At 40.5% G+C, this 25,846-nt stretch overlaps 1 protein-coding gene across 1 annotated transcript in view; it reads right to left on the reverse strand.

Moving 5' to 3' along the window:
* Positions 1-224: 224 nt before the first annotated feature.
* CPE (carboxypeptidase E) overlaps positions 225-25,846 on the reverse strand; it is a 47,021-nt gene continuing 21,399 nt past the window's right edge. The window contains exons 2-9 of the mRNA XM_072120202.1: positions 17,067-17,263; positions 14,399-14,566; positions 13,488-13,605; positions 11,363-11,545; positions 8,739-8,878; positions 3,793-3,892; positions 2,072-2,190; positions 225-1,752 (exon numbers count right to left, since the gene is read on the reverse strand). Coding sequence (XP_071976303.1) covers positions 1,654-1,752; positions 2,072-2,190; positions 3,793-3,892; positions 8,739-8,878; positions 11,363-11,545; positions 13,488-13,605; positions 14,399-14,566; positions 17,067-17,263 — 1,124 coding nt within the window. The 3' untranslated portion in view covers positions 225-1,653. The remainder of the gene's footprint in view (positions 1,753-2,071; positions 2,191-3,792; positions 3,893-8,738; positions 8,879-11,362; positions 11,546-13,487; positions 13,606-14,398; positions 14,567-17,066; positions 17,264-25,846) is intronic.

A 25,846-nucleotide genomic window follows, 5' to 3' on the forward strand; every position in this document is an offset into this window, starting at 1 on the left:
CAATTAGGTCGATATGACAACAAGTTGTTATATCAGTTCAGTAGCTAAGACGCAAGATGTAACAATGTTGCTAACAATCTGCAAACATTGGTGGGAAATAAAGGAACTTTTTATAAATACAGTAATAAAGGAACAAACACCAAGAAGAATGAACAAACACCTTCACAGTGCGGAGGATGAGCATTGATAGCAGACATGTCTTCATACACAAGAATACCTGGAAATTGAACATGGAATAAGACATTTTATTCATTAAGAAATCACATTTTTCCACTCATGTAGAAGCCATTTGTCACACAACGTTTTCTGTGATTTAATAAAGGCAATGACTGTATTGACCTTGTAGTGAAATATTACCATTATACAACTGCGGTAGATAGTCATTTAATGAATGGAGAAAACATACAAGTATAGTTATTACACAGAACTAATGCCACATATGATGGTCAATGACTGTATCCCTCAAGTCAATAATAAAGTCTGTAATGCTTCTCTATTCGGGTCTTCCAAAGGGATCTTTCTCTAGAACAAAGGCATTAGGCGGACCTACTATATAACTCCCGGTACATGTGCCACTTACTGGCAGGATCCACCAGCCTGCAGAGTGGCAATAGACTGCATGCAGTACCGTTGACCTGGTTGTAACCCAGTACTACCTCGCTCAGAGAAGCATTTCATGATGAATATGTGCTTTTTAACATATTTCTTACTCTTGTATAAATAATTTGCAATATAATCTCCAATAATTCTATTAATTTTTGTCCATAAACAAATCACAGTTAATCACGAAAGAAATGATAAGTATAGAAAATAATGTCAATATTAGATTTTTTTTCCTTCAAGGACCCACACTAAGATATTTTTGGCCACATCCGTGCTATATACTATTGTGAAAACTAAGATGTGCTCTACAACGCATGGCTTGAACATAGAATATTGCATTTTAACTTCCACTGCTTCAATTCTGACTCTGGACATTAGGTAGAAAACTGAAATGTTGCCTAATACTCACAGATGTATTGTGCCAAGTTCTACTGTAACCCTAGCTGAAAGCCTAGCATTTATAAAGAGTGCAGATCCCTAGCCAGATTATCACAGACAAAAAATGCTGAAAATTCAAAATTACACATTATCCAATATTTATAGGAATGTGTACAAGCAAGCATGTAGTGATATATATATATATATATATATATATATATATATATATATATATATATATATATATACAGGCAGTACCCAGGTTATGTACAAGATAGGTTCCATAGGTTTATTAAGTTAAATTTGTATGTAAGTCGAAACTGTATATTTCATAATTGTAGTTCCAGACAAAAAATGTTTTGTCCCGGTGACAATTGGATTCTATTTTTTGCTGTAATGGGACCCAGGATTATCAATACAGATATCTTACAGCTGATCATTGCCACAAGTGTCTATAGTAAAGCAACCAGAGATCTTCACCAGAGGTCACAGTGGTCAGAGGGGCCCGTCTGTAAGTCGGGTGTCCTTAAGTAGGGGACCGTATATGTATGTATATATATATGTGTACACACATTGTTGTAGACACATTCCTATAAATATATAGTCCACATTACTGTATACCAAGTCAACATATAATTTAAATTAATATTAGCAAGAAGCAAGTCTTTTTCTTCAAAAATTCAAAGTTTGGGACATCATCTTCCACCATTCCATTAACTCTTCTTTTTCCTCCTCTTTTCTCTCTGATAATGACTCCAAATCAAAATCAATCTGTTTTGACAAAAAAAGAATGAATGCAAGTAAATACACAATGCATACATGGTAACACTCTGGTAATTGCACTGAAACTCAAATGTAATAAAATAGATAAAAAGTGGATCCGGAGAAGCAATGACATTATTGCACCTTGAGATTGAGCCATAAATGTGCTTTATTTAGTAGAGTGGATCCCCACTAATGTGCTGGCTGCGGGCTGTGACTGTCAGCTATAGTGTATGTTGGAGATACCAAATAGCTGTGAGTGACATTTGTTATGAATGATATTTGAGGGAAAGCCTAAATATCTGCAATATTTGTCCCAGATACTCACCTTAGTAGCAGGACTATATCCAACAGCTACTTTTTTAGTGACTGCCAGGTATCCTGGAGCTGATGCTGTGACTTTGTAGTTCCCAGGAGAAAGCAGCCTCCAGTAATCACCATCCTTAGCTTGGGTTAGAAGAAAAAAAAAGGAATTTCATCATAGACAATCACCTTAATATACATTGATGAATTTATTTTTTCTTAAAGGACATCTACCATCAGGATGAAGAACTGTAAGCAAATGTTCCTGAGGGCCTCCAGGTACCATTAACACCTATGGAGCCTTGAGCCCCTCAGGCTCATTTGCATACAGTCCTTCGTCCTGGTGGTAGGTGTCCTTTAAATGTCAACTTTCATAAAGAACTGAAAACACACAAAGAGGTCTTAAAACAAAGGTATTTTTGATTTTTCAAAAGGAACGCAAATTTAATCGCAAAACTACATAGGAGTTAAGTTTTGATGTTTTTGCTCAATTTTAAAGTTTTTGCTAAATTTTATGTTTGAGGTATCTGAGAATTTCCTGTGCAAAAACATGGCAAAAAGGCAGAAATTGAGCAGATGTTAAACATACGAGCGACTGGTGCAGTCTATTCGCATAGAGCACACACATCAGAAGGCATTTACCACTGCACATACACCGGACTATAAATCCGACTGTTGGAAACCTGCCAGTCTAACACATAGACGACTGCTAAGAATCCTGCCTAATGATAAATCTCCCCCATAGAGTTTGTGTGCATTGGAGCCTTTATTCACCCAAATAGGTCAGGAAGATTTTTTCAAAAATGCCATTGATAAAAAGGCTTCAATGTATTCCACTGGCCACCATTACACACAGCTCCATACATCAGCCATAGGGCTCTATTGGAAAAAGAAACATATACATGTCTATTCTGTGGGTAAAAAAAAGTTGGCTTACAACTTCAACCAAAAGACTCTTTCAGATAAACAGAGTCTATGATATACATTTAATACTGTGTCGAAATTGAGTCCTTGGTTCCACCAGACAAAATTATTCTGGATGCCCATTATCCATCAACCTCTAGTAAAAAGACCTTAATTCTCTGCAAATTTGGGTTATTTTCTCCTGATGGCAGTTTGGTTAAAGGGATTGGTCACTTTACCTGTTTTTTGTAATGTGTGTGTAAGTGTGGGGGCCAATATTAGATAATTTACCAATATACATGTATTAAAAGTTCTGTTCTGCTTTCTTGATATGTAAAGTAAATCCTCCTGTCTTTTACCTCTGTCCATGAACAATCGTCCTGCCAGGAGCTTTATCTTATATTCATGAAAATTTTCATAAGGTCCTGGCAGGGCAATTGTTCAAGGACAGATAGAGATCACATGAACTCCATCTGCAGCCATTTTATGGACAGGAATGTCTGACGGATGAGGTAAAAGACAGGAGGCTTCACTTTACATATCAAGAAAGCAATGCAGAAATTTTAATAGATGTATATTGGTAAATTACCAAATATCTTGCCATCCCCCCACTTACATACACATTACAAAAAAACACGAGGTAAAGTGGTCAACCCCTTTAATGCTGGGTCCCTCTGGAGGATCTTCTTGTGCTCTGATGGGTCAGTCTGACACCAATTTAACATATATACTAGGACTAGTTTTTACAATGTATACACTAAATGTAGGGTTCAATAGCAATGTTAATAAACAAATATACCAAAAACTGCACTCCTGTAAAGAAAATGAGTTGGTACAACGAACCTGAGGTCACATCATGGTTGATTCCATCAACAGATATTGTAGCATTAGCTATAGGATTTCCCTGATGATCTCTGACAAATCCCTTCACCCCACGGTGCACCTGAAAAACACACAAAAATATTTCCATCAAACAGAATACAGATCTGACAGTGCTTTTATCACACCATGGAGTGAATAGCTTGGAGAAATGTTCCTGTATATAAGGAGAACTTCCATAAATGCAGCCATGGCAGTAGGTGGGCAGTATGTGGGCCGAGGGGGGTAATTGTCATGTCATCACATTATGATGTATGTGGGTCTGACCTTCAAAAATCAAGGTCCTGCATTGCTGGTTTACCCCTGGGTTCTCTTCTGTACTGTACAGGCGATACCTAAGAACACCCGACTTACAGACGACCTCTAGTTACAAACGGACCTCTGAATGTTGGTAAGTTACTGTACTTTAGCCTTAGGCTACAATATCACAGGCGTCTGCAATGAAGATTTATTGTTAATCCTGGTTCTTACGACAACCCAACATTTTTAAAATCCAATTGTCATAGAGACCAAAAATATTTCCCTGGGGTTACAATTATAAAACATACAGATCGAACTTACATACAAATTCAACTTAAGAACAAACCTACAGAACCTATTTTGTACATAACCCGGGGACTGCCTGTACTATTCTACGCCACAAAGCTGTATAGGACATTAGATCAATGAGAGTCAGAGTACTAATGCCCAGGGGCGGACTGGCCATAAGACCCACCAGGAGAAATCCCGGTGGGCCAACTCGATTGGGGCCGGTCTGACACTGGTGGGGCCGGTGAAAAAACAAAACAAAACATGAAGTCACAGACCGCGCTGAAGGCCATAGGAATGGGAGGCCGGGCGCAGCACTGCAGGGACTTCCCCCTGCTGTGCTGCTGTTCTCTGATGCCAGTGTCACGTGACCCGCATCATGACGTGCCCTGCGCGGGCCGGCATCTCACCCGGCTAGGTTTGAAGGTCCCGAGCACTACTGTGAACAGTCAGCTCAGAGACCACACAGGCACCACCCGCGATATCCCCCCCCTCCGCGATCGCCCCCTCCCCCCCTTGTATTATTGTACATAGGGACAGTATTATAGTAGTTATATTCTTGTACATAGGGGACAAGTATTATAGTAGTTATATTCTTGTACATAGGGGGCAGTATTATAGTAGTTATATTCTTGTACATAGGGGGCAGTATTATAGTAGTTATATTCTTGTACATAGGGGGCAGTAATATAGTAGTTATTTCCTGATCGTCCTTAAGGCAGCACAAGAAGAATGAGATTATGGTCCCTAGCCATAATCACATAGAGACAGGTTAGCACAGCAATGACCAATCACCATGGGGTGGAGCTAACCCCACCCATATAAGCTCCCATAAGAGCATGGGCACTTTGTATTTTATTTTCTCTAGGTCTCCCAAGAGACAAGACGTAAGATGCAGTAAGGGTTCCAAGCCCTAACACCCGGATTGTGTACGCTGTGTAGTAGCGTCCCTCGCTCCAAAGGTGTGCTCCTCCTGGGCAACGGAGGGGCACACGGGTTAATACCCCCCTTTCCTCCCTTATCCGGCTGCGGTGGTCGCATGCCGTGGGAGTCATGATACCAATCCGGATGTGGGCTGGCCTCCGGGGACCTCGTCATCTCTCAGGCGCCAGGCTGGATGGTATCCCGGGCAGACCGGAAGTGACGTCACGCGGTCCCGCGCGACTTACGGTTTCGGCAGGTATGCGCATCTCCCTTTGTGTTCCCCTGCAGACAATGCAGAAAGGTTCCGGATCGGCGTCCCACACGCTCTGCGTGACCGGAAGTAAGGGGAGGAGCGGTAAGTTTAAAAACTCACCCGAGCCTAGTCTCAGCTTGCACTCTGCTACTGTGATGTCAGCCTCTAACTCAGGAACAAGCCACAAGAGATCCCGCATGTCTCATCATAGACTCTGCTCCAATTGCCAGCAACCCCTGTCAGATGACATGGATGGTGATCTGTGTAATGGCTGTATTTCTCCACCTCCTCCTACCAGTAACCCATCGGCAGATTTCTTTGCATGGTTTAAGCATCAACTTGCGAAAGCATTCAATGATGCAAAAAGGGAGAAGGTAACGGGGAGATCCCCCTCTGGTTCAGTTGTTTTATATGATTCATCTGATAATGATTCTGATATGAATGCATTTTCCTCTGATGCGGAAGATCCAGAGGACTTTTACTTATTGACAGAAATGTAGATCATAAATCCAAAAAGGAACAACTGTTTTATTTTCCTGTGTCGAAAAACAAGGTTCTCCCTAGTCACTCCGTTCTATTAGACTGGATGAAAAGGGACTGGTCTAAGCCAGATAAGAGGATGGACTTAGGTCCTAGGTTTAAGAGCCTCTAAAAGCTGGAAGAGGCTGCATATAAAGATTGGGAGAATATCCCCAAAGTGGATTTAGCAGTCGCTCAATTATCCAAGAAAGCTATCTTCCCTACAGAAGATTCTTCTCTCTTGTCGGATCCAATGGACCGCAAGGCAGATTCTAGTTTGAAAAAGTCATATACATCTACAGTGGGCGCTTGTAAAGGTCCTCAAGTGCTCATCCAGATCCCTAGCAACCTCAAATTCAGCAAGAAGAGCCCTGTGGCTCAAAATGTGGAATGGTGATGTGGTATCTAAGATTAATTTCTGCAATTTACCCTTTCAGTCGGCCTCAATGTTTGGTCCTCAGCTATCCACAATATTGGAATCGCTAGAAGGAAACAAAGGAGCGAAATTCCCTGAAAAGAAGAAACAAACAACTAGATTCTTCTGTTCGCACAATTACAGAATATTTTCTCAGGTAACCCCTTGATAAGAAATTTTTTCAAGGCTCTCTCAAGAATGGATCCAAATCCTCATCCTCCAGCCCCTTCCTGGGACTTACCTACGGTTCTGGAACAACTAGTAGGTGCACCATTTGAACCTTTGCAAAAGGCTCCAATCAAGTGGTTGTCAGTGAAAACTCTCTTCCTAGTGGCTATCTCTTCAGCAAGGAGTGTTAGCGAGCTACAAGCCTTGTCCCATAGGGATCCATACTTAAGAGACTTAGGAGAATGCCTTATCCTAAGAACCATGCCAGGATTTCTTCCCAAAGTTCCATCTTTCAAGAACATTACACAAGAAATCTGTCTACCAGTTTTGTTTCCAAATCCACAAGATGAGGAACAGAGAAAACATCTGCTGGATGTCAGAAGAGCAATTCTGATATATATCCAAAGAACAAACTTCTTCCGTAAGTCCGAAGCACTATTTTTACAGCTAAGAGGCCCCAACAAGGGGCAGAAAGCCAGCAAAGCTACGCTAGCAAGGTGGATTAGATCTGCCATTGAAAAATGTTATCTTGTAGCGAAACTTCCATCTCCCTCGAAGATCAGGGCCCATTCCACAAGGTCAACCTCATGGGCTGAGATGGGCCATATTCCTCTGGATGACATTTGCAAGGCTGCAACCTGGTCAAACTCCTCTACATTTATTCGTCACTACAGGCTTGACTCATTAGTGGCAGAGGGGTCTAAGTTTGGCAAAAGAGTGTTGCAGTTGGCGTGCTTGACCCACCCTTCACAGTATGTATTGCTGGTAAGTCTCATTGTTCTTGTGCTGCCTTTGGACTCCAGGAAAAGAGAATTTCGTGAGTAAATTCTATCAATTCTTGTACATAGGGGGCAGTATTATAGTAGTTATATTCTTGTACATAGGGGGCAGTATTATAGTAAATATATTCTTGTACAAAGGGGGCAGTATTATAGTAAATATAGTCTTGTACATAGGGGGCAGTATTATAGTAAATATAGTCTTGTACATAGGGGGCATTATTATAGTAGTTATATTCCTGTATATAGGAGTCAGTATTATAGTAGTTACTTTCTTGGTTATCGGAGAAGGTATTGTAGTATTAAATTGTGTTCTCTTAAAAAAAGAAGGTTTATTCCTGTATAAGGGAGGTAGTATGAGTTTCTTTCTCTGTGCTGTACATGTTCATTTAGACCTTCTATAAACAGTTTGTATGCTGTTTAGTAACTCCACCCACATCACATGGCCACGCCTACTTGTTTTGACCCCACCCACAGAATGGGGACACTTTAACAGTTTTTTCCAGGGCCATTTTAAATTCTCAGTCCGACCCTGCTGATGCCCACTGATTATAAAGCAATGGCAAATCCTAATGAGAATATGCAGTAAATATAGTTAAACATTGAGTATAGACACCATGGTGTTTCTGGCAGTGTTCCAGAGATTTTGGAATTTTTCTTAAAATGCTGGGAATTCTTGTTACATATTTTTTCATGTTTTCTTCATACTAAAATATACATGACTTCAATAATGTCAGAGGGTGTTTTATTATGACCAAAACTGATAAATACAGTGTACTGTCAAAACATGGCAATCTCTAGTACAAAAAGTCAAAACTAAGTTGCATTGAAAAATGAATGAGGATCTGAACATTTTAAGATGAATTTTTCCATGAAAACTAATAAAGATAGTCTATGGTTTATAGTCATGGTTCAGACTACAGGCTCTCTATTGGATATAAGCAGGAACAGAAAGTCCACGAATGAAGCATTTTTAGAGCTGTGGTGACACAGCCTGCCAGCACCAAACTCTCTGAGATCTGCAGTGTCAGCATCATCCACCTTCTGTGACCAAAACCTACAACACAAACTAACCTGTACTTCAGGTTTTAAAGCGGCAGCATGTCTATTACTCAAGGTGCTGCACGTGAGCCGCAACATTAAACCTCACCACATCAAATGGTATGTCCCCCAATGAATTTCAGGAACACACTTGTCCTGTGTTTCCCCTCTACTGATGTTATTCAGTCAGGGTCCTGTATTTTTAGAGGTCACATACCTCTGTATTCCCTGTTTGTGACTAAAAGTTATGCCTTAGAAATAATATCAAAAGCTGTCATTTTACCTGTTTTATATAATTCACCAGTGACTCTTTGTTGTCTTCCCAGTAATTCTTCAGCAATTCCTCTGGTGGAAACTTGTCACAGCTCAGCTCCACCGTTATCTCAAAGCAATTGCTGCTCAGGTAATTGAAGTCCTGCATACCTAGAACGGGGGACAGGAGGCACTAGCATTAGCAAATGTAAAAATGTATGGGAAATTTACAAAGCTTTTCAGATTTAGAGCAGTCAGATTGAAGAACTGTGTATAAAACACTTTTAGAGGACAATGTGGTCGATTGGGAGATATTTACCCTTTCAATACCAGGTTTTTGCATACCCATTTACGGAGGGCTGGAAAGATGCAAAAAAAATCCATACATGCTGGAATTAGCAAAAGAGAACCAGGTTAAGCCATTTTTTCATGGGCTTACAGTTTTCACTGTCCAATTGACACTGCTCCATTAATCTTCAGATCAGTATAATCGAAGAAAAACAAAACTTATACAGTTGGTTAAGTCTTAATACCTTTAAAAAAATGTTTTTTTTAAAAAGTCTTGAATCGCCATATTCTCAAACCATTACTTTACATACTTAATTCTGGATTTTATTTATTTATCGTTACATTCTAGGAAAAGGTTTTTTTTGTGTTTAAATGTTTGTATATTTTTTCATATTTTTTCAATCTTTTTTACACTTCAGGCCCCCTAGGGTACTTAAATCCTTGGGGGTCTGATTGCTTATACAATGTACTGCTATACAACTGTATGGCAGTATATTGTGAATACGTGAATAGAGACTGCTGAATGACAGCTATAGGCTTATTTTCAATTCACACATTCATGCTATAGCCAATCAGGCAGCAAATTCAGGCCCCATACCCACACCTATCTTGAACCATCATTTGGCCACAGTAAATGCTAAAGTAGCCATTTGCCATGGGTGTCCCTCCGATCCATGTCACAGTTCGCAGGGACACCCGTGCCCTTCTCCGTGGCGGCGTCCCCGGCCTTCACTTTCCTCTCCACTATCCCACTCCCGTCCCGGCTAGGCCGAAGATTTAAAGGGCCAGCGAACCGCTGATTGAGGCTGGCCACTTCGGGGTTTCTATTTAATCTTTGAGCTCATAGCCTTAGTGAAAGTTTCCCAGCATTATTCCCTGCTCCTTGTTTCTGTTCCTTCTTCCTGTCTGCCTTGTATTCCTTTTGTGACCTCAGACCTGGCCTCTGCATCTCTGCCGCCTGCCCTGACTACGTGCCTGACCTCGAGCCTGGACTGTGATTCTGTATCGCTACCTTGGATGCCACTGCGGGCTAGTCATGCCCGTGGAACGACCTGGTGGCACCCTGCCACAGCAAGACTATCCCACTTTGCGGTGGGCTCTGGTGAAGAGCAGGTGCCACTTAGATTCCGGTCCCAGGTGTTGGCTAGTACCATCTCCCGCGGTGGTCCAGAGGGTCCAGTGACCCCGAACCCTGACACCATTTATGCACAAGTCAACCCATTCATGTCAATACACTCTTTTCTAGGAAACTGTGGGGACACAGAAAAGTAAAAAAGAAGGGCAGGCACTCTTTCCGCTTGTTTCCTGATTACTGTAGTTTTGTATTTTGTACTTGCATTTATTTTTGTCTTAATGTAATGTATGTGAACCCCTTACTGATTGTACAGCACCATGGAATTAATAAAAAAGGAAACATTGTGGAGTAATAACTGCTGTGGCCTGAAGTAACAAAATCTGTAACAATAAAGAAAAACACAGGGGCAGATTATCAATCTGTCTACAACACTAGTCTGTCATAAATTGCCAAAACCCTTGAAAAATTAGGTGCAAGGCCTATTAGACAGTTTTAGTCATTTTTTGACATATTTTGCTGGTCTAAATTAAGCCAACAAGCAACAGGTGCAAAATAACACTCATCATTCATATATTGCGCCAGATTTCTCATTCAGCATCAGAGACTTTGATAAAGCTGGTACAAGTTGTACATCTTCCTCCATCACAAAATACCATTTGATCAATGAAGAAAAGAGTTCACAATGGTGAGATATCAGGCTCAAGAATGCGCTTGTGCCACTTCTCCGTAGTACAGCGGGCATACATCGGCGCTGCGGGGATGAGCAGGGGATGAGCGCAGCTCACACCCACCCCTCTCCATAGGAATATACAGCGCACAGCGCCGTATCACGTAGGAAGATAAGACATGTCCTATCTTTCTACTGGCTTTGCAGAGGTACGGCGCCGCAAGTGTGCTGCACCGTAACGCTCCCGTACAGGGCCGTAAGCCCATAGAAGTGTATGGGGGATGTATATACGCTGTATATACATCCCCCATAGGTTTGTGTGAATGTAGCCTTAGGAGGAACATCAAAGGGAAATCTCCTAAGGATTCTCGACATTGGGAGCTTGGGGAGAATCCACATACAGTTCTCAGCTATAAATACTCAATCAATCGGCATTGGACCTAATTTTGATGTCAATCATAATAAAAGACAAAATGACAGACCCACATTTATGATACTAAAGTACAGTCAAGGAAAATTCTGGTTTATCACTATGATGCCATGCACGGAATACAAGAATTGTATCAGGCAGAAAACATTTCCATGTTGTGGCTATGCTGCGTTCAATGACTGCCATGAGGCTTACCTCCAGGAACACTGTACCAGGCAGCACCATTCGTGGTCCCATCTACAAAGCTGCTTTCATCATCACTCTTGCGACATGGGGGCCTGTTTGCATCAGAAATGGCTGGGTTCAGTGAAGAATATGCACGGGCCAAACTCTGAAAAAGGCTGTCATCAGGGCAAGCACTGTATTCATGAGCGCTTCCTGCAAAATGAAAGAATGCAATCAATTATTCAAGAAAATAATATGAAGCCGTAAAAATAGACCTGACATTTTTAACCCCATAAAGCCACAGCCCATTTCCTCTTTTGCCATTTTTTTTTTACGCCAATAGTTCTAAAAGTCATTATTATTTTCTAGTTTACAGAGCTTTATAATTCACAATTTAATATTCTGTGCATTGCAACGAGGAGCTGTAAAAATATTCCAGATGCAATTAAATAAAAAAGGGCAGTTATGGATTTCATTTGTTGGTCCCAATGACTCCTACCCTATATTCTTTGGCTCAGTATGATCACGGAGATACCCAAGTTATAAAGTTTTTTGTCACATTTTCAAATTTCAAATTTATATTTTGCCATTTTCTGACAACCTTTTTATAGTAAAGCCTAAAGGTCCATGATCAGAGTGGTCTCCATTCATAGACCTAGCATCGGCTTCCCACAGCAGAGACCAAAGTGATGATGATATTGATGCTTTCTATTTAGTATAATTTGTTGACTTTCTAAAATTTTAAGACTTATCTATGTAGTGGCGGTGCACCATGCACTACTTCCAATTCACTTTAATGGTAGACAAACATTTCAGTTTGTTAATTTGCAAAAACACACATCATTTTCTTGACAGTCCACAAGTACTTGATAAGTTGTGTTACTCTATCATATAAAATATCAATGAAATACACAAAAGCTTATGACTCTAACGTTTAGGAATGAGGAAAACGGGTATTAATGCATTTGCACCTCACTGTAGATATGTATAATTGGATGTGCAAGGTGGTGACTTTAACCTCTTCACATCCTCCTGAATATTTATAACAACAGATTGTTTTCCACTTGTCAAATGGGAGTGTCTGTACATAGTCTGATACGGTCTGCACACCCCAACTGATAAAACCTAGTTGTCAATGTCATACTGTATATTTCCAGTATGAGTGGCACAATAAAGTTCTATCCGGCGCTCTATTGATTTCTATGGGACTTCCAAATAGGCATACAGCCGGCCGTAACCCAGAAGTCCCTGTGCAATGGATCTGATAAAGGGGAACTTGTGGTCCCTCATTTTGCCAATTGCTGGGGGGTACAACAGCCAAGAGCCTTTATCCTGTAAAAAGTCTCTTTCTATAAACTAATGAAAATTCTGTGAATTGCAGGCTCTAAATAAATGAAATATTGAATATGTTTTCCACTTTGATGATGTCTGTCTCAGTGGGATCTTCTACATTAGTTACGCATACAGAGGGAATCTTATATTATGTCTTCTCCTCCCAACATTCTAATAGTTACAGATGTCCATTGTTTATGGCTAGTTTTTGTGTTGCCCAAAATATATCTATGAGTCCAGAAGATGTTGATATTTTTGAGGGCCCAAATAGGAGGGGGCAGAGTTTAGGGAATACCTTTTGGTAGTTACAGTAACAGTATGGAAGGCCTTCCAGTGATTTTCTTGGGGAATGACAATACATGACATGAGTAGTGATGAGCAGACCCATTAAAATTTCAAACACCAGTTCGGGTCGAGAACCCCAACCTGTAAAACTTGAGATTGGCACAGATCGCAATGTTAACTCTTTAAATGCTGCTTGCAAAGTCACCAACAGAATTATTATAAATTATTACAACCATGCGCATGATGGCACTAACATGCTGGCGACTTTGCCAGCGGCATATAAAGAGTGGGAGTTTGACCTGAACCCGGCTCTGAACTTCTAATGAAGTTAGTGGTCGGGTCCACTAAACACTAGGTATGAGATATTGCAATTCAGCCACAGTGTAGATAAAACTGAGTGTCTCCACTTAACAGCTGTTTGCTTACATGCAGAAAACAACTGCTCAAAAGAAAATAATAAAACATAAAGCAACAAATATTAGATGCAATTTAGGATTTAGAGATATGAACAGACATGAACATGGTATTAGATACTTACCAGTTCGAGTCTTGTCATATGGATAGTTTGCGACGAGGTCACCTCCGTGTAAATTGGCAGAAAGTACAAATGGAATATCCATTATCCAGTGAATTACTGCTTTGGTTTCAGGGGCAAGCTGCACAATAAAAGTCTATAGTTACTATGTAGTACTGTATATGTCCTGTATACTGTATATGTAATGTCTTCATTACAAATACTTATCTTAAAGGGGTTGGCCACTTTTCAATGGATACGTTCAATCAGACATTTCTATCTATCTTCTTCATACACACAGACAGCTGTCCTCTCTGTCACTGCTCCAGGACATCCATGTGACATCACCCTCTCTCTCTCTTACACTCTGCCCACACTGACAGAGACAGAATGAGGGAGAGGGAGGGAGCAGGATGAGTCATTAATCTCCTGCTGCAGCTCTTCCTATTCAGCAGGGCTCAGAGATTTAAAGAAAGAAGCATGGAGAGCCTGTACGCAGTGCAAAAGTTGTTCACTGGATGAATATTCAGGGATTAATTCTGTGGGGTGGGGCACTTTTTGAGATTTGCCCTGCTTGTTATTTAGTATATTCTTTTATGCTAAAATAAGGAATTACGTCTACATAGATAAGGTATAATGAAAAGATGTGTACATCTTTGGACCCATTCATGGCCTTGGCTTACAAATGCTGATACAAAATACATATATAGTAAATGTATATGTTATCTTGCAGCTGGACAATACATATCTAAGACTGACTCCAAATATGACAGAAGTGTTATGCATTAACAATTGGGGGCATAAATATGATAAAATGAAAGGGCTAACAATCTAAAGTATGTATTAAGTAGTTTGATTTAGATTCCTGACTAACGTCCATTGATTTTTATTTAATACAGAATATAAAAGAAGACACTGCACAGAAGGAAAGATACCTTAGTATTTTGGTCAACTGACTTCTTCAGATTCTGCAGCAAGTGGTTGTTGGTTCCACCATCTCGTTCGTTTATGTAGGCAATGCGGTCCAGGTCAGGGAAATTTCTGTTCAAGTCAATGCCTTGTGCATTGCTACGGCCAACAAACCAGTCCTTAATATCTCCCGGCTTTTGTAAAAGAAAACAATATGCATTTACTAAGACCACATAAACCTTACATGACTGTATTACTAGCAGATTTTTATTTCAAAATATTAGCATCCGTCCAACATTCTTTATTTTGATAAATGCAACTTCTATTACTTAGATGTTTATAAAGCGGACAAAATACAACCACCGGGGGGCGCTAGAAGACCTTGATCACTCTGAATGTCTACAGTCAATGCTGTTTTAAACATCCACATACCTCAGTTGGAAAAGCAAGCTTTACATTTTATGTTATATTTGAAGTTGATATTTCTGCTTTCTTTCATTTTATTTTATATTTGAGAATATTTATATGATTTAAACAAAGCACTGTATTACATTTGCTTAAAATTTAGAGTGTAACTGTAAAGCTATGTTACCCTTCGAAAACAAACAGACTGATGCCTACGTTGTGCTGCTCGCCCCTTTCTTTCCAAAGTTATGGCATTTTCAGTTCTGAAAGTGTTTGACAAAAATCTGCACAGGATAAAAAAATGGCTGGGGGTCGGGGGGTTAATACTTTGCTGAAGCAGATTACCGTATTTTTCAGACTATAAGGCGCACCGGATTATAAAGTGCATCGGATTATAAGGCACAGCGCAATAAATGACCAGCAGGTGGCAGACCTGTGCACAGTTCAAGGCAGTACATGTGGTCTGTCTATATATAAGGCGCACCAGACTGATAAAATCAAAGGATTTTTTGTGCGCCTTATAGTCCGAAAAATACTGTATGTTGCCAGGAGAATATTCAAATTACAACTATGCAGATGCTTCTGTGGAATTGTCTGTTTACCCTGTGATGCTTTTGGCTTGTTTGCCTTGAACATGTGATGTACTATCCCTATGAATAAGGTATTCTTTAACAAACAAATTTAAACAGTGAACCAAACTATAAAAGCAAGTCGCAAAATAAAAAATTTGACGGTAAAGGGCATCTTCCATCCATTTGACTGATGGTCGATGTCCAGCATTGCATGCTTGTTTCTTTATGCACTAATTGGAACTGTTTTTTGTGCATAAAGATAGGGCGTATTTGTTATAGTAAAACATGCAAATGAGCCAGAGGTGCTAAGGCTGACAACACCTGAGTGCCTCTCTGCATCACCAGGTTTTAATTCATGCAGGCCCTCCTCCCCCCTGTGCTGTAACCCTACCTCCTACTCCCAGCCAAGGGGCTAGAAAAGAGCCCACTCCCTGCTCTCTCCATGCCCCGGCTCAAAAGTTACCGGCCGGCTCCTAGCTACTCGGCCGGGAGCAGGAGGTAGGATTACAGCAGGGGGATGTGCATAAATTAAAACCCAGCGATGCCAAGAGGCAGTCAGGTGGAATCAGCCTTCATGGCTCTGGCTCATTTACATTTCATTTTTGTAGCAAATATGCCCTTACTTTATGTACAAAAACAGTTCCAAGAATTGAGTATGTAATGCTGGACATCTACCATCAGTCAAACTGAGAGTTGAGAACATTAAGGGACATCTACGATCTAATAAAAACCCACTGTGTCACCACACATGTTTGACTTCACAGCAGGATCTGGACTATGCTGTAGGAAGACCACTTCGTCATTACTGCCTGGTGTAGGCTCTGTGACCGGAGCAGAACAGCCAACGAAGGGACAAGCCAGAAATGTGCTCGGAGAGCAGGTCAAGGTCAGAAAATCTAACATAGGTATGGATCTGGTCAGAGCAAACAGCGGAGATAGGTGCCAGGTACCCATGCATGGGGAAGGCAGGCAGCCCATGTTCATGGTCAAATAATCAAGTCTGTATGTTACACAAATAGGTAGGAGTAGACCAAACTAAAATACACTTAAGGGGTTGGCCACTTTACCTCATGTTTTTTGTACTGTGTGTGTTAGTGTTGGTGGCAGGATACACACTCCCTTTTTGGCTGGGAACCATATAAGGCTGATAACCTATGCTGAGGCAGCTCCCTATATCCACAGGTACAGGAGGATATCTGGGTGCAGATTGCGAGATTTTAGATTCTCAAAAGGAAAAGACAAAGACCAGGCCAGGAGGCCAATGGTAAGCACTTCCAGGTAACGAAAGCTCTAGTAAGTTTGGGGCATCTCAAAGATTGGGCATCATTGTGATTGCTGATTATCAGACCTATGGCACTGGCTACTAGACAATGTAAAGTGAGCTGTACAGACACATATCTGTGCCTGGATAATTACTGAAGGGTCTACTATACTCCAGTGAGCACCACATCCCACATGCTTCACTGATTAGTAGAATAAAACACTCAGTCTATATAAAGTTGTAAATTCTGCTGGTAACGCGTGCCTGCTGCCCTTTACACTAGGATCGTCGCTCCCTGAAGAAGTCACGGAAATTGATAATCCTCGGGAAAATAGTGGCATGCACTGACCTTGGGTGTTATCTGCCAAACCCGAACGAGTTCACTCATCACTACTGATGCCCACACATTAAAAACATCACAAACATCAAATTTCATGATTTTGCCCTCTTACTTACTTGCTGAGCAGCTTTTTCAAACCCATCTGGGTTCATAGAAGGCATGATGTGTATGCGGGTGTTGTGGATCAGATTGATGATTGTCTCATTGCCTTTCTGGTATTCATTGCAGAGATATTGGGCCAAATAAATGAGAAGTTCTCTGCCCACAGCTTCATTTCCATGCATGTTGCCAACATACTTAAATTCAGGTTCACCTGTAAGACATCAGATCACTGGGTTTAATGACTGTTCCTGTACATATGATCACTTAATATTAAAGGCATGGCATTGAATTACTTTCATTTTTCAAATTTTTTCAAAATAGGATTTAGCTTAGCATGCTTTAAGGTGATGTCTGTCAGCATGTCTTATATTTCTGCATTACTCCATATTGGTCATTGTATGTCTAGGTAAGCAATTTGGAGCTTCTCGATATAAAAACACAAATCTGTAGTAATAAGAATCTGTTTAAACCAAATTTTTTCAAGGCTTTAGGCAGTTTGTAGAGACTTTTATATCTTGCATGACAAAAGGAGTGTGGCTTTTTTGAAAGGGGCATGGCGTTGCCAAAAACGTTGCGTAGACCGATATCTTGCTCCCGGCTAATTATTAACTTACCGTTAACACCCACGATCGCCGCCGGCAAAGTTAGTGGTGGCTTCAAAAAGATGGCAACTTTTGATAATGGGTTAGCGCGCAAAGTTGAAAATGGTTTTTTTTTTTGCCATTTTGAAAAATATTAAAAATACAATAAAAAGTGATCAAAAGGCCATACAGTCCTAAAAATGGGAGCATTGAAAACGTCATCAAAAGTCACAAAAACTGACCCACCCACAGCTCCGTACACCGAAGTATGAAAAAGTTATTGACGTCAGATGGCAAAATAAAAAAAAAATTGCACAGGAGGTTTTAATTCTTGTAAATGTATGAAAACATTATAAAACCTACACAAATTTATCCCCATAATTGTACTGACCCCAAGAATAAAGTAGACATGTCATTTCAGGTGCAGAGTGAAAACTGTAAAATCCAAGCCCACAAGCAAACAGCGCAAATGCGTTTTTTCACCAATTTCACTGCATTTGGTATTTTTTTCCCGCTTCCCAGTACAGGGCATGGAATATTAAATACCCTCACTATGAAGTGCAATTTGTTACGCAGAAAACAAGTCCCCCTACATCTCTGCTCATGGAAAAATAAAAAAGTTATAGATTTTTGAAGGTGGGAGTGAAAAATTCAAACGAAAAAGGGAACCTACCACCACAAATCTACCTATAAAGGTAGATCGGGTGGTAGGTGGATCTATAGGACATGAGGATAGCCCTTTTAAGGGCTTATCCTCACATCCCCGCACTTTTAAAATAACTTTAATTATCCGAATATGCACATTTTCCAAAGAGGCTACTGGGGCGTGGAGAAGCCAGAGCTGAGGCTACACGGCGCGGCTACTCCACACCCCAGTAGCCTCTTCGATCCTTTTACCCAAAATCTTCAGTGCACAGCTCCTCGTAGCTACGCGCCCTCGTCCGACAGACCTGCCGTCTGCACATCCGCAGAACAGCAGGCCCGCAACTACGCAGCTCCCGTCCTATAGATCCACCTACCACCCGATCTACCTTTATACGTAGATTCGTGGTGGTAGGTTCCCTTTAAGGGGTTAGGCCTTCCATGGCCCTAGAATGCCTAAAAAAATGTTTTAAATTACTTTGGTAATTCTGGCGCACTTTAAGTCTTTATGTCTAACTTTACTTTAATCTAAAAAAAATATTAAATCTGCTTCCTCATCTTGTAATAGGCTATACAGTAAAATATTAATATTTAAACCAGTAATAGATAAAGGCACACTTTCCTGCTACTTACCGATTCCCCACAATCCCTTCCTACTGTCCTATAATTCCCGCTGCACCAGCACAGACATATGATCACCGTGACAACCCGCCTGTACTCCAGGTGATGGTGAGGGGTGGATAGAGTAGATGAATTCCATTGCTTTTACCTTCCTTTTTCACCAGTGTTTCCTTGAACTGGTGGAATAAAGTGCCACAAGGGACATTTAAAGGATCCGTTGTACATCAGACAGCTATCACTCCAAACCTCAGGAACCAAGATTGTTGTGATGGAGTTTTTGAATGAAAGCTAATTGGCTGGGTGGCCTTGGGTGCTAATGTATGCTTTTTTACAGATAATTTTCCATCTGTAGCCAATGTAGCCCCTAGTTAAGAACACAACCGACTTACAGACGACCCCCTAGTTACAAATGGACCTCTGGTAATTGGTCATTTACTGTACTTTAGCCCTAGGCTACAATAAAAAGCTATAACAGTTATCACAGGTGTAATGGAGCTTTATTATTAATCCTGGTTCTTATGACAACCCAACATTTTTGAAATCCAATTGTCACAGAGACCAAAAAAAAATGGTCTGGAGTTATAATTATGAAATATACAGTCCAGACTTACATACAAATCAACTTAAGAACAAACCTACAGAACCTATCTTGTACATCCAAAAGATCACAGCAGAATATTGCTAAAGTAGTGAGGAAGTCATAGAAGACAGCTGCATTGCAGATGTGGTAAGATGGGGCAGTGTAAAAGGTACATCTTCCCAGCTGCAGGATATAGCCCTCAGAGAGCTTTTATTGTGGTGGGACATTTAATTAGCCATAATTGTAGAATTCTTCCTACGCCTTAGTTATATAGTAAAATGAGAATACTATCAAGAGGTTATGTGGCTTCATTAAATGTTTATGAAGGAATAATGTATATATGCAAATAAATCCATATGGGAAAACTCTTGTTTAAAAATAGGCTAACGTGGTTTTCCAGCTATATATATTTAATAAGGCTTAGAATGGTGATAGTAGCATAAAAATAGCATTCCCCGCCAAGATGCCGCCTAGATCCCCGATCCTCTAGACTTCCAGGCATCTCCATAGTGAAGGGAAATACTTGGAGATCCGACAATCACAGGCCCAGGCTGGAGCTACAATCGGCTAGGTGGGCATCTTAATGTGTTTCTTGTGTATGATGGAAGGTAAGGAGCCAGGAAGCATCAAACAGTTAAGAATTAGTAAATTCTGAGTGCCGTTTTGTAGAAAACAAACTTAGTAAGTGATTCGGTTTATTAATCCAAAAACATCCAAAAGGAATACAATCCAGAACAAAGAAAGACGTCAACAACCCAGAAGATAAAGGTTAAAGAAAATCTACCATCATAATCTGCAAAATCTGGACATGGTTTCCCTGGGCTGGGCAGGAACGTTGGTTTATACAGAGAATAGGACACTTTATAAACAGTCACTTGATATGTCTACTATCAGTTATTATGGATAATACGTTACCAGTTGTGTTTAAACAGGATTAAAGTGGTTGTCTGGGTCTACTGCCAAAGAACAAACTGATAATGTCAAAATTATACACAGAAAATTCATTACATAGACACTTCATTATTATTAATGCCGAAAATCACAAATTTGATCTCCATTTGCGGTAACTTTAGACACAATTGAGGGTTCCCCGCAGGCAGTCATTGAAAGGGTTATTCCAGCCAGAAATACCCGAGGCATTGGTGATAAATATAAGATTTAGTTTTCTGGTGTACACACCCTAAAGTAATCAGAAGTAGTGGCGGACCACCAGTAATTGAGAATCACTCCCCCTTTACTCTACTCCTATGTCTAGTGGGGCTGGAGCCTCTCTGGGTATATGGCAGCGCCAGAGGGGCGGGATGTTCATCATATACCAGTGCAAGTGTGCCAGCGTGTGATGAATCCCCCCCCCCCCATTGTATAGGTAATATAGGTAGTATGTGAAAAAAGTATGCCTGTAAAAATGTAAATTAACTGGCTATGATTTGAGAGAAGTGCATTTTAGTTCCATAGCTAGAGCTCAGCTTTGGGCTTATTCAGTGCATGGACCACTAACACTTGCGTTTTTTTTTTTTACGCAGACCTCAGATTTCAGTATTTCTTAGGTCTGTTTTTTTTCTTATTGTCTGTAGTTTACAGAACTTCATGGACAATAAACAAGATGACCTAAATATGTTTGAAAGATGCTACACAGCTGCCTGCAGGGGCTATTGTTCTTCATTTTAGCAGAGTTGGAATGTTCTCTAGTCTCCACCTTATTATCATTTATTCTAAATCACCGCCCAAAATGCTTTTTCAGTGGAAAGGCACCAATTAAAGTATGCAGAGATAAATGTGAAAGGTCCCATTTAAAGCATGTTTTAATCATTTAAAAAAAACTCCAAAAGGCTGACTTTTAGTAAGATTAGCAAGACCTTCTAGATAAGTAGAAATTTTTTTCATTGAATTTTAATGGCAGGCTTTGTTTTTAGTTTACATGTCCCCCTGAAAATACAGTGTAATCTACTGGTAGAATGTTATAGAGCACAAGAAACTAAGCAGATTGTACTTAGTGTCCTATTTGTAGAGAGCATGTTATAGAGCAGGAGGCATTGGCAGATTGTACATCATGTCCTATCTGCAGGCAGAATATCATAGAGCAGGAGACATTGGGCAGATTGTTCAATATGTTCTATCTGCAGGCAGCATGTTATTGAGTAGGTGGAGCTGAGCAGATTGTACATAGTGTCCTATCTGCTTGCAGCATGTTATAGAGCAGGAGGAGCTGAGCAGATTGTACATAGTGTCCTATCTGCTTGCAGCATGTTATGGAGCAGGACGAGCTGCGCCGATTGTACATAGTGCGAAGAAGATTGATCCATTGTTTTGGTTCAGGATAAATTGTATTTTATATACATAAGTCCTGCTCTTTCCACGCTGCAAAGTTTGGGAAATTATCTTATTCAGCCCTGCATGTATCAGTATGCACACAGAAATTGCTGCCAATCAAGAAATGCTACCTTGATATTCCAGCAGTGGAAGAGCAAAATTTAAATGTTAAATGGCATGATAAATGTTTGGTCAATTAAAGTCCATACGAGTCCAAATGAGAATTTTCTAATAATAATAATAAAACACAATGGGGCTCTTTTACTAAACATTTTGCGCCGCTGGGATTGGGATTTAAAAGGGGCTTTTGGAGCACGTGAACGGATTTTGGCACAATCGCGCCGGCTTTCATGCGACACAAATCAGGGCGCGGGCCGTCAAGACTATCCAACGGATTCGGCCCAACCGGCCAAACTTAAAAAATTGTGTCGCAAGCCATGCACTTACATACACCAGAAAGAAGATGGTAAACTCCGGCGGACCTGAGCAGGGAGGCAACATATGAAGGAAATCGGGCGCACATTCTAAGTGAATCGCAGGAGAGTGCATTCCAGACAGACAATGCACTTTCGGGAACTCCAAGGAACCGGGTAAGTAAATGTGCCCCTACATGTCATCTTTTTCTGAAATGCACACCAACCTACATGCTTTCATTATATGACTGGATTTTTCTGTAAATAATTTGCAATAATAGTAAATCAATTATTATTCTACTATTATTGCACAGATAAGATATATTCATATAAGAGGCAATAAAACCCAGCATTGTACCTCATTACATATAGAGATAACTGTGGCCAATGTTTTATTTTTTGTATAAAGTGTATATATGACATATATCTGATCTACATCCCAATACAGCAGCAGCAGATGCTGTAGATGCGGCCTCAGTGGTTTCCTGGCCATTAAAGGCAGCAAGATGGATAGAGAGAATAACACAGGAGACATTGCTGATGACGCATCTTGTGGATGTGTGTAGGTGGATAATAGAACAGGCTCTGGCAAACAAAGGTGCCTCGTGTCCTCTTAATGGGGCATACAAAGGACAACAGCTGGCCTTTTAATGCAGGAGAATGGAACAAGGTTTTACACTGTGTTCAGGCACATGACGCATGATAAATGAGAATTTCCACATCTTTTCATGTTGTCATGGAGCAACATAATTGTGAAAACGCTTCAATATTTCCATTTAGCCGATAAACACTTTCTGCAGTTATAATGTATCAGCTATTTTACACTGATACTCACTATATATGGGAACATATGGAGCAGGACAGGTAAATATTCCGGTGTAAGGTGCATACATCAGGACATCTTCTTTATAGGTGCTGAACACTGCAATGTTTGCATCTCATCCATATAAAGTAGCCTTCTGCATAAATAAATAGACAAATACGTCTTGTATGTGAGATCAGCTTTTACGGATGTAAGATATGTGACAAAATGTAAGTTCTGGTTCTATTAAAGGAGAAATCCAGGATCTCGCTCCCTTGGCACAATTTATGGGTGAGAATTGCCTAAAATGCAGCATCCCCAGTAAACTCACGATTTTACCTACTACAAATAGTCTGAGCCTTTGACAACATCAGGAAAATAAAAGGGAATGTGTTGATAAGTAGCACAGACATTGCATATTATCGTTGTCTATAATGCTAGAAGTCCCTGCATCCCTGAAGAACGGTGGTGCAGGGCTGTGGTGATGTTTTCAGTACTGTAGGGTTGTCTTGCAGGGGATACAGAGGGACTCAATTACTAAGGGCCTGCGGGACCGCGCGCGCAATCGGATTGCGGCGCGCCGGCTTGCACGCGACAGAAATCGGGGGGCGGGCCGTCGGACAACCTGACAGATTCTGACAAACCGCTGAATTTAAAAAATGGAATTGTGTCGCAAGACACGCACTCACATACACCAGGAAAAAGAAGGTGAACTCCGGCGGATATCAGCGCAGAAGCGACGGATGCAGGAACTCGGGCGCACGGACTTAGTGAATTGTGGCAGACCCGAATCCACGTTGGACAATGCACCGTGGGATCGTGACCGGACCGGGTAAGTAAATTTGCCCCAGAGACTCCCAGCAGCGCATGTAACTGATGCTTGAAATCTCAACCCCTGGCAGTATTTGGTTTGTGGGCAAAGATTGCAAGAGGGGGAGCAGAAAAACGGGGACCAATGAAAGGAGATGGGGAGCAAAGTCTGGTTCATAATAAGAGGGGGAACAGAGAAAATAGGGGCAGCATGGTGGCTGAGTGAGTAGCACTTCTGCCTTGCAGCGTTGGGGTCCTGGGTTCTAATCCCATCCCAACATGTGCAAAGAGTTTGTATGCTCTCTCCGTACTTGCATGGGTTTCCTCTGGGTACTCCGCTTTCCTCCCACACTTCAAAACATACTGGTAGGTTGTTTAGATTGTGAGCTCCATAGGGACAGGGACCAATTTGACATGCTTTGTACAGCGCTGCGTAATCTGTGTGCTCTATATAAATAAAGAATTATTATTTTTATTAAAGGACCACAATAAGAGGGGAGGGGGAATGGGTCATTGTACAAGACGAGAATATTATACAACATTGTACAAGTTGTGTCATCTGTATGTATTTTATATGTGTATGTCTTACCTTATGGGTATGCCCTATTTTATAAGAGCCATTATTCTAGGTACTATACTGTGTGCATGCTAAGGGGGTGGGATAACAGGCGTGGCAAGGGGGCATGGTTTATTAAGGAAAAAATAATTGCAGCACACTACTCTCGCCATTCTTTTTGCCCCTCTTTCTCCGACCTAGAGGTTGGTAGGGATGCATTGTGGGTATCACATATTTGATAAGGAATTGTGGGTATGATGCAAATTTCCATGGGATTTTTTGTTTTTGCATGAAGTTTTTAACCTCCTTTTTTCAGCTTACATCAGTTCCAGAAAAAACCTTTATGAGATCCGCCCAATACAAGTTTTGCAGTTTGTTTGCAGATTTTATGATGATTTTCACTTGGATTCTCCCATAGATTTTCATGTAAAAAATGCACACCAAAATCTGCAAAGCATATGGCTTTGCAAATATTTGTTTATATGTGCCTCCATTTCTTGTGCACGTAGATTACATGATAGATGGCAAAAAGATGCCATCGGTAAAACCGATTCGTTTGATGTGAAGCCTAGACTAATTTTGATTTCTGAACCATACACACTATAAATACCACTAGCACCTCGATGATCCTGAGAGACTATTAAAAAACCTTCCCCCTGTGAATGGGCAAAACATTAAATTCTGAAGAGAAAAATGTGCAATATAAACAGAGGTCTATCCAATGATATCCCCTACACAACGATTGCTACACGGCGATTGCTTTGTGTAAATGAGCTCAAAAATTTATAAAAGAAATATCCAGATGCCCATAAAGATAAACTGCATAAATGATCTACAATGTGAGACTATTGCTAAGATACAAAGGCCTTTATCTGCATATGTACTGACGTCACCGATATAGTCTAATAAACCTCATAATTTCCTGGATGCAAACCATACAGAATGAACATTTCCTATACTGTGATATTATCTACAAAAGATAGCATTTCTTTTCATCAAGGCCCCAGATCTCCTGAGGATTGACTTCTCTATGGCAACAATCTTCAGCTCCAGGATTTCTCCCATAACGGGAGGTTTGTCACAGAGCAAACACTACACTGAGTAATGGGCTATGTTCTGTAAACGTTCTTTATGAGCACAGCAAAATATCTGTGTGTGCAAAACCTGAATACAAGAGTTTACACTAATGCAAACCAAAGCTTTTCATTCAGTTCTATTAGGGTGTAATAGGAAAGAGGTTTATTTGTAATACACCCCAATACAGTTGTAGTGCAGTATATTTTATCTTCAAACACCCTATGAGGAAATAAGAAAATCATAAACACTTTCATTTGATTTGTGCATAACCTTTTTAATTTCATTTGTACCCCCCTAAATAAAAAAAGTGATTAAAAAGTTCCAAAATTGTCTGTATGAAAACTTCCGCTTACACAGCTCCAAACAGTGAAGTATAAAATAGTGATAGTGCCAGGATATAGT

The sequence above is a fragment of the Engystomops pustulosus genome, chromosome 1 (genome assembly GCF_040894005.1).
Source record: "Engystomops pustulosus chromosome 1, aEngPut4.maternal, whole genome shotgun sequence".
Lineage (NCBI taxonomy): Eukaryota > Metazoa > Chordata > Amphibia > Anura > Leptodactylidae > Engystomops > Engystomops pustulosus.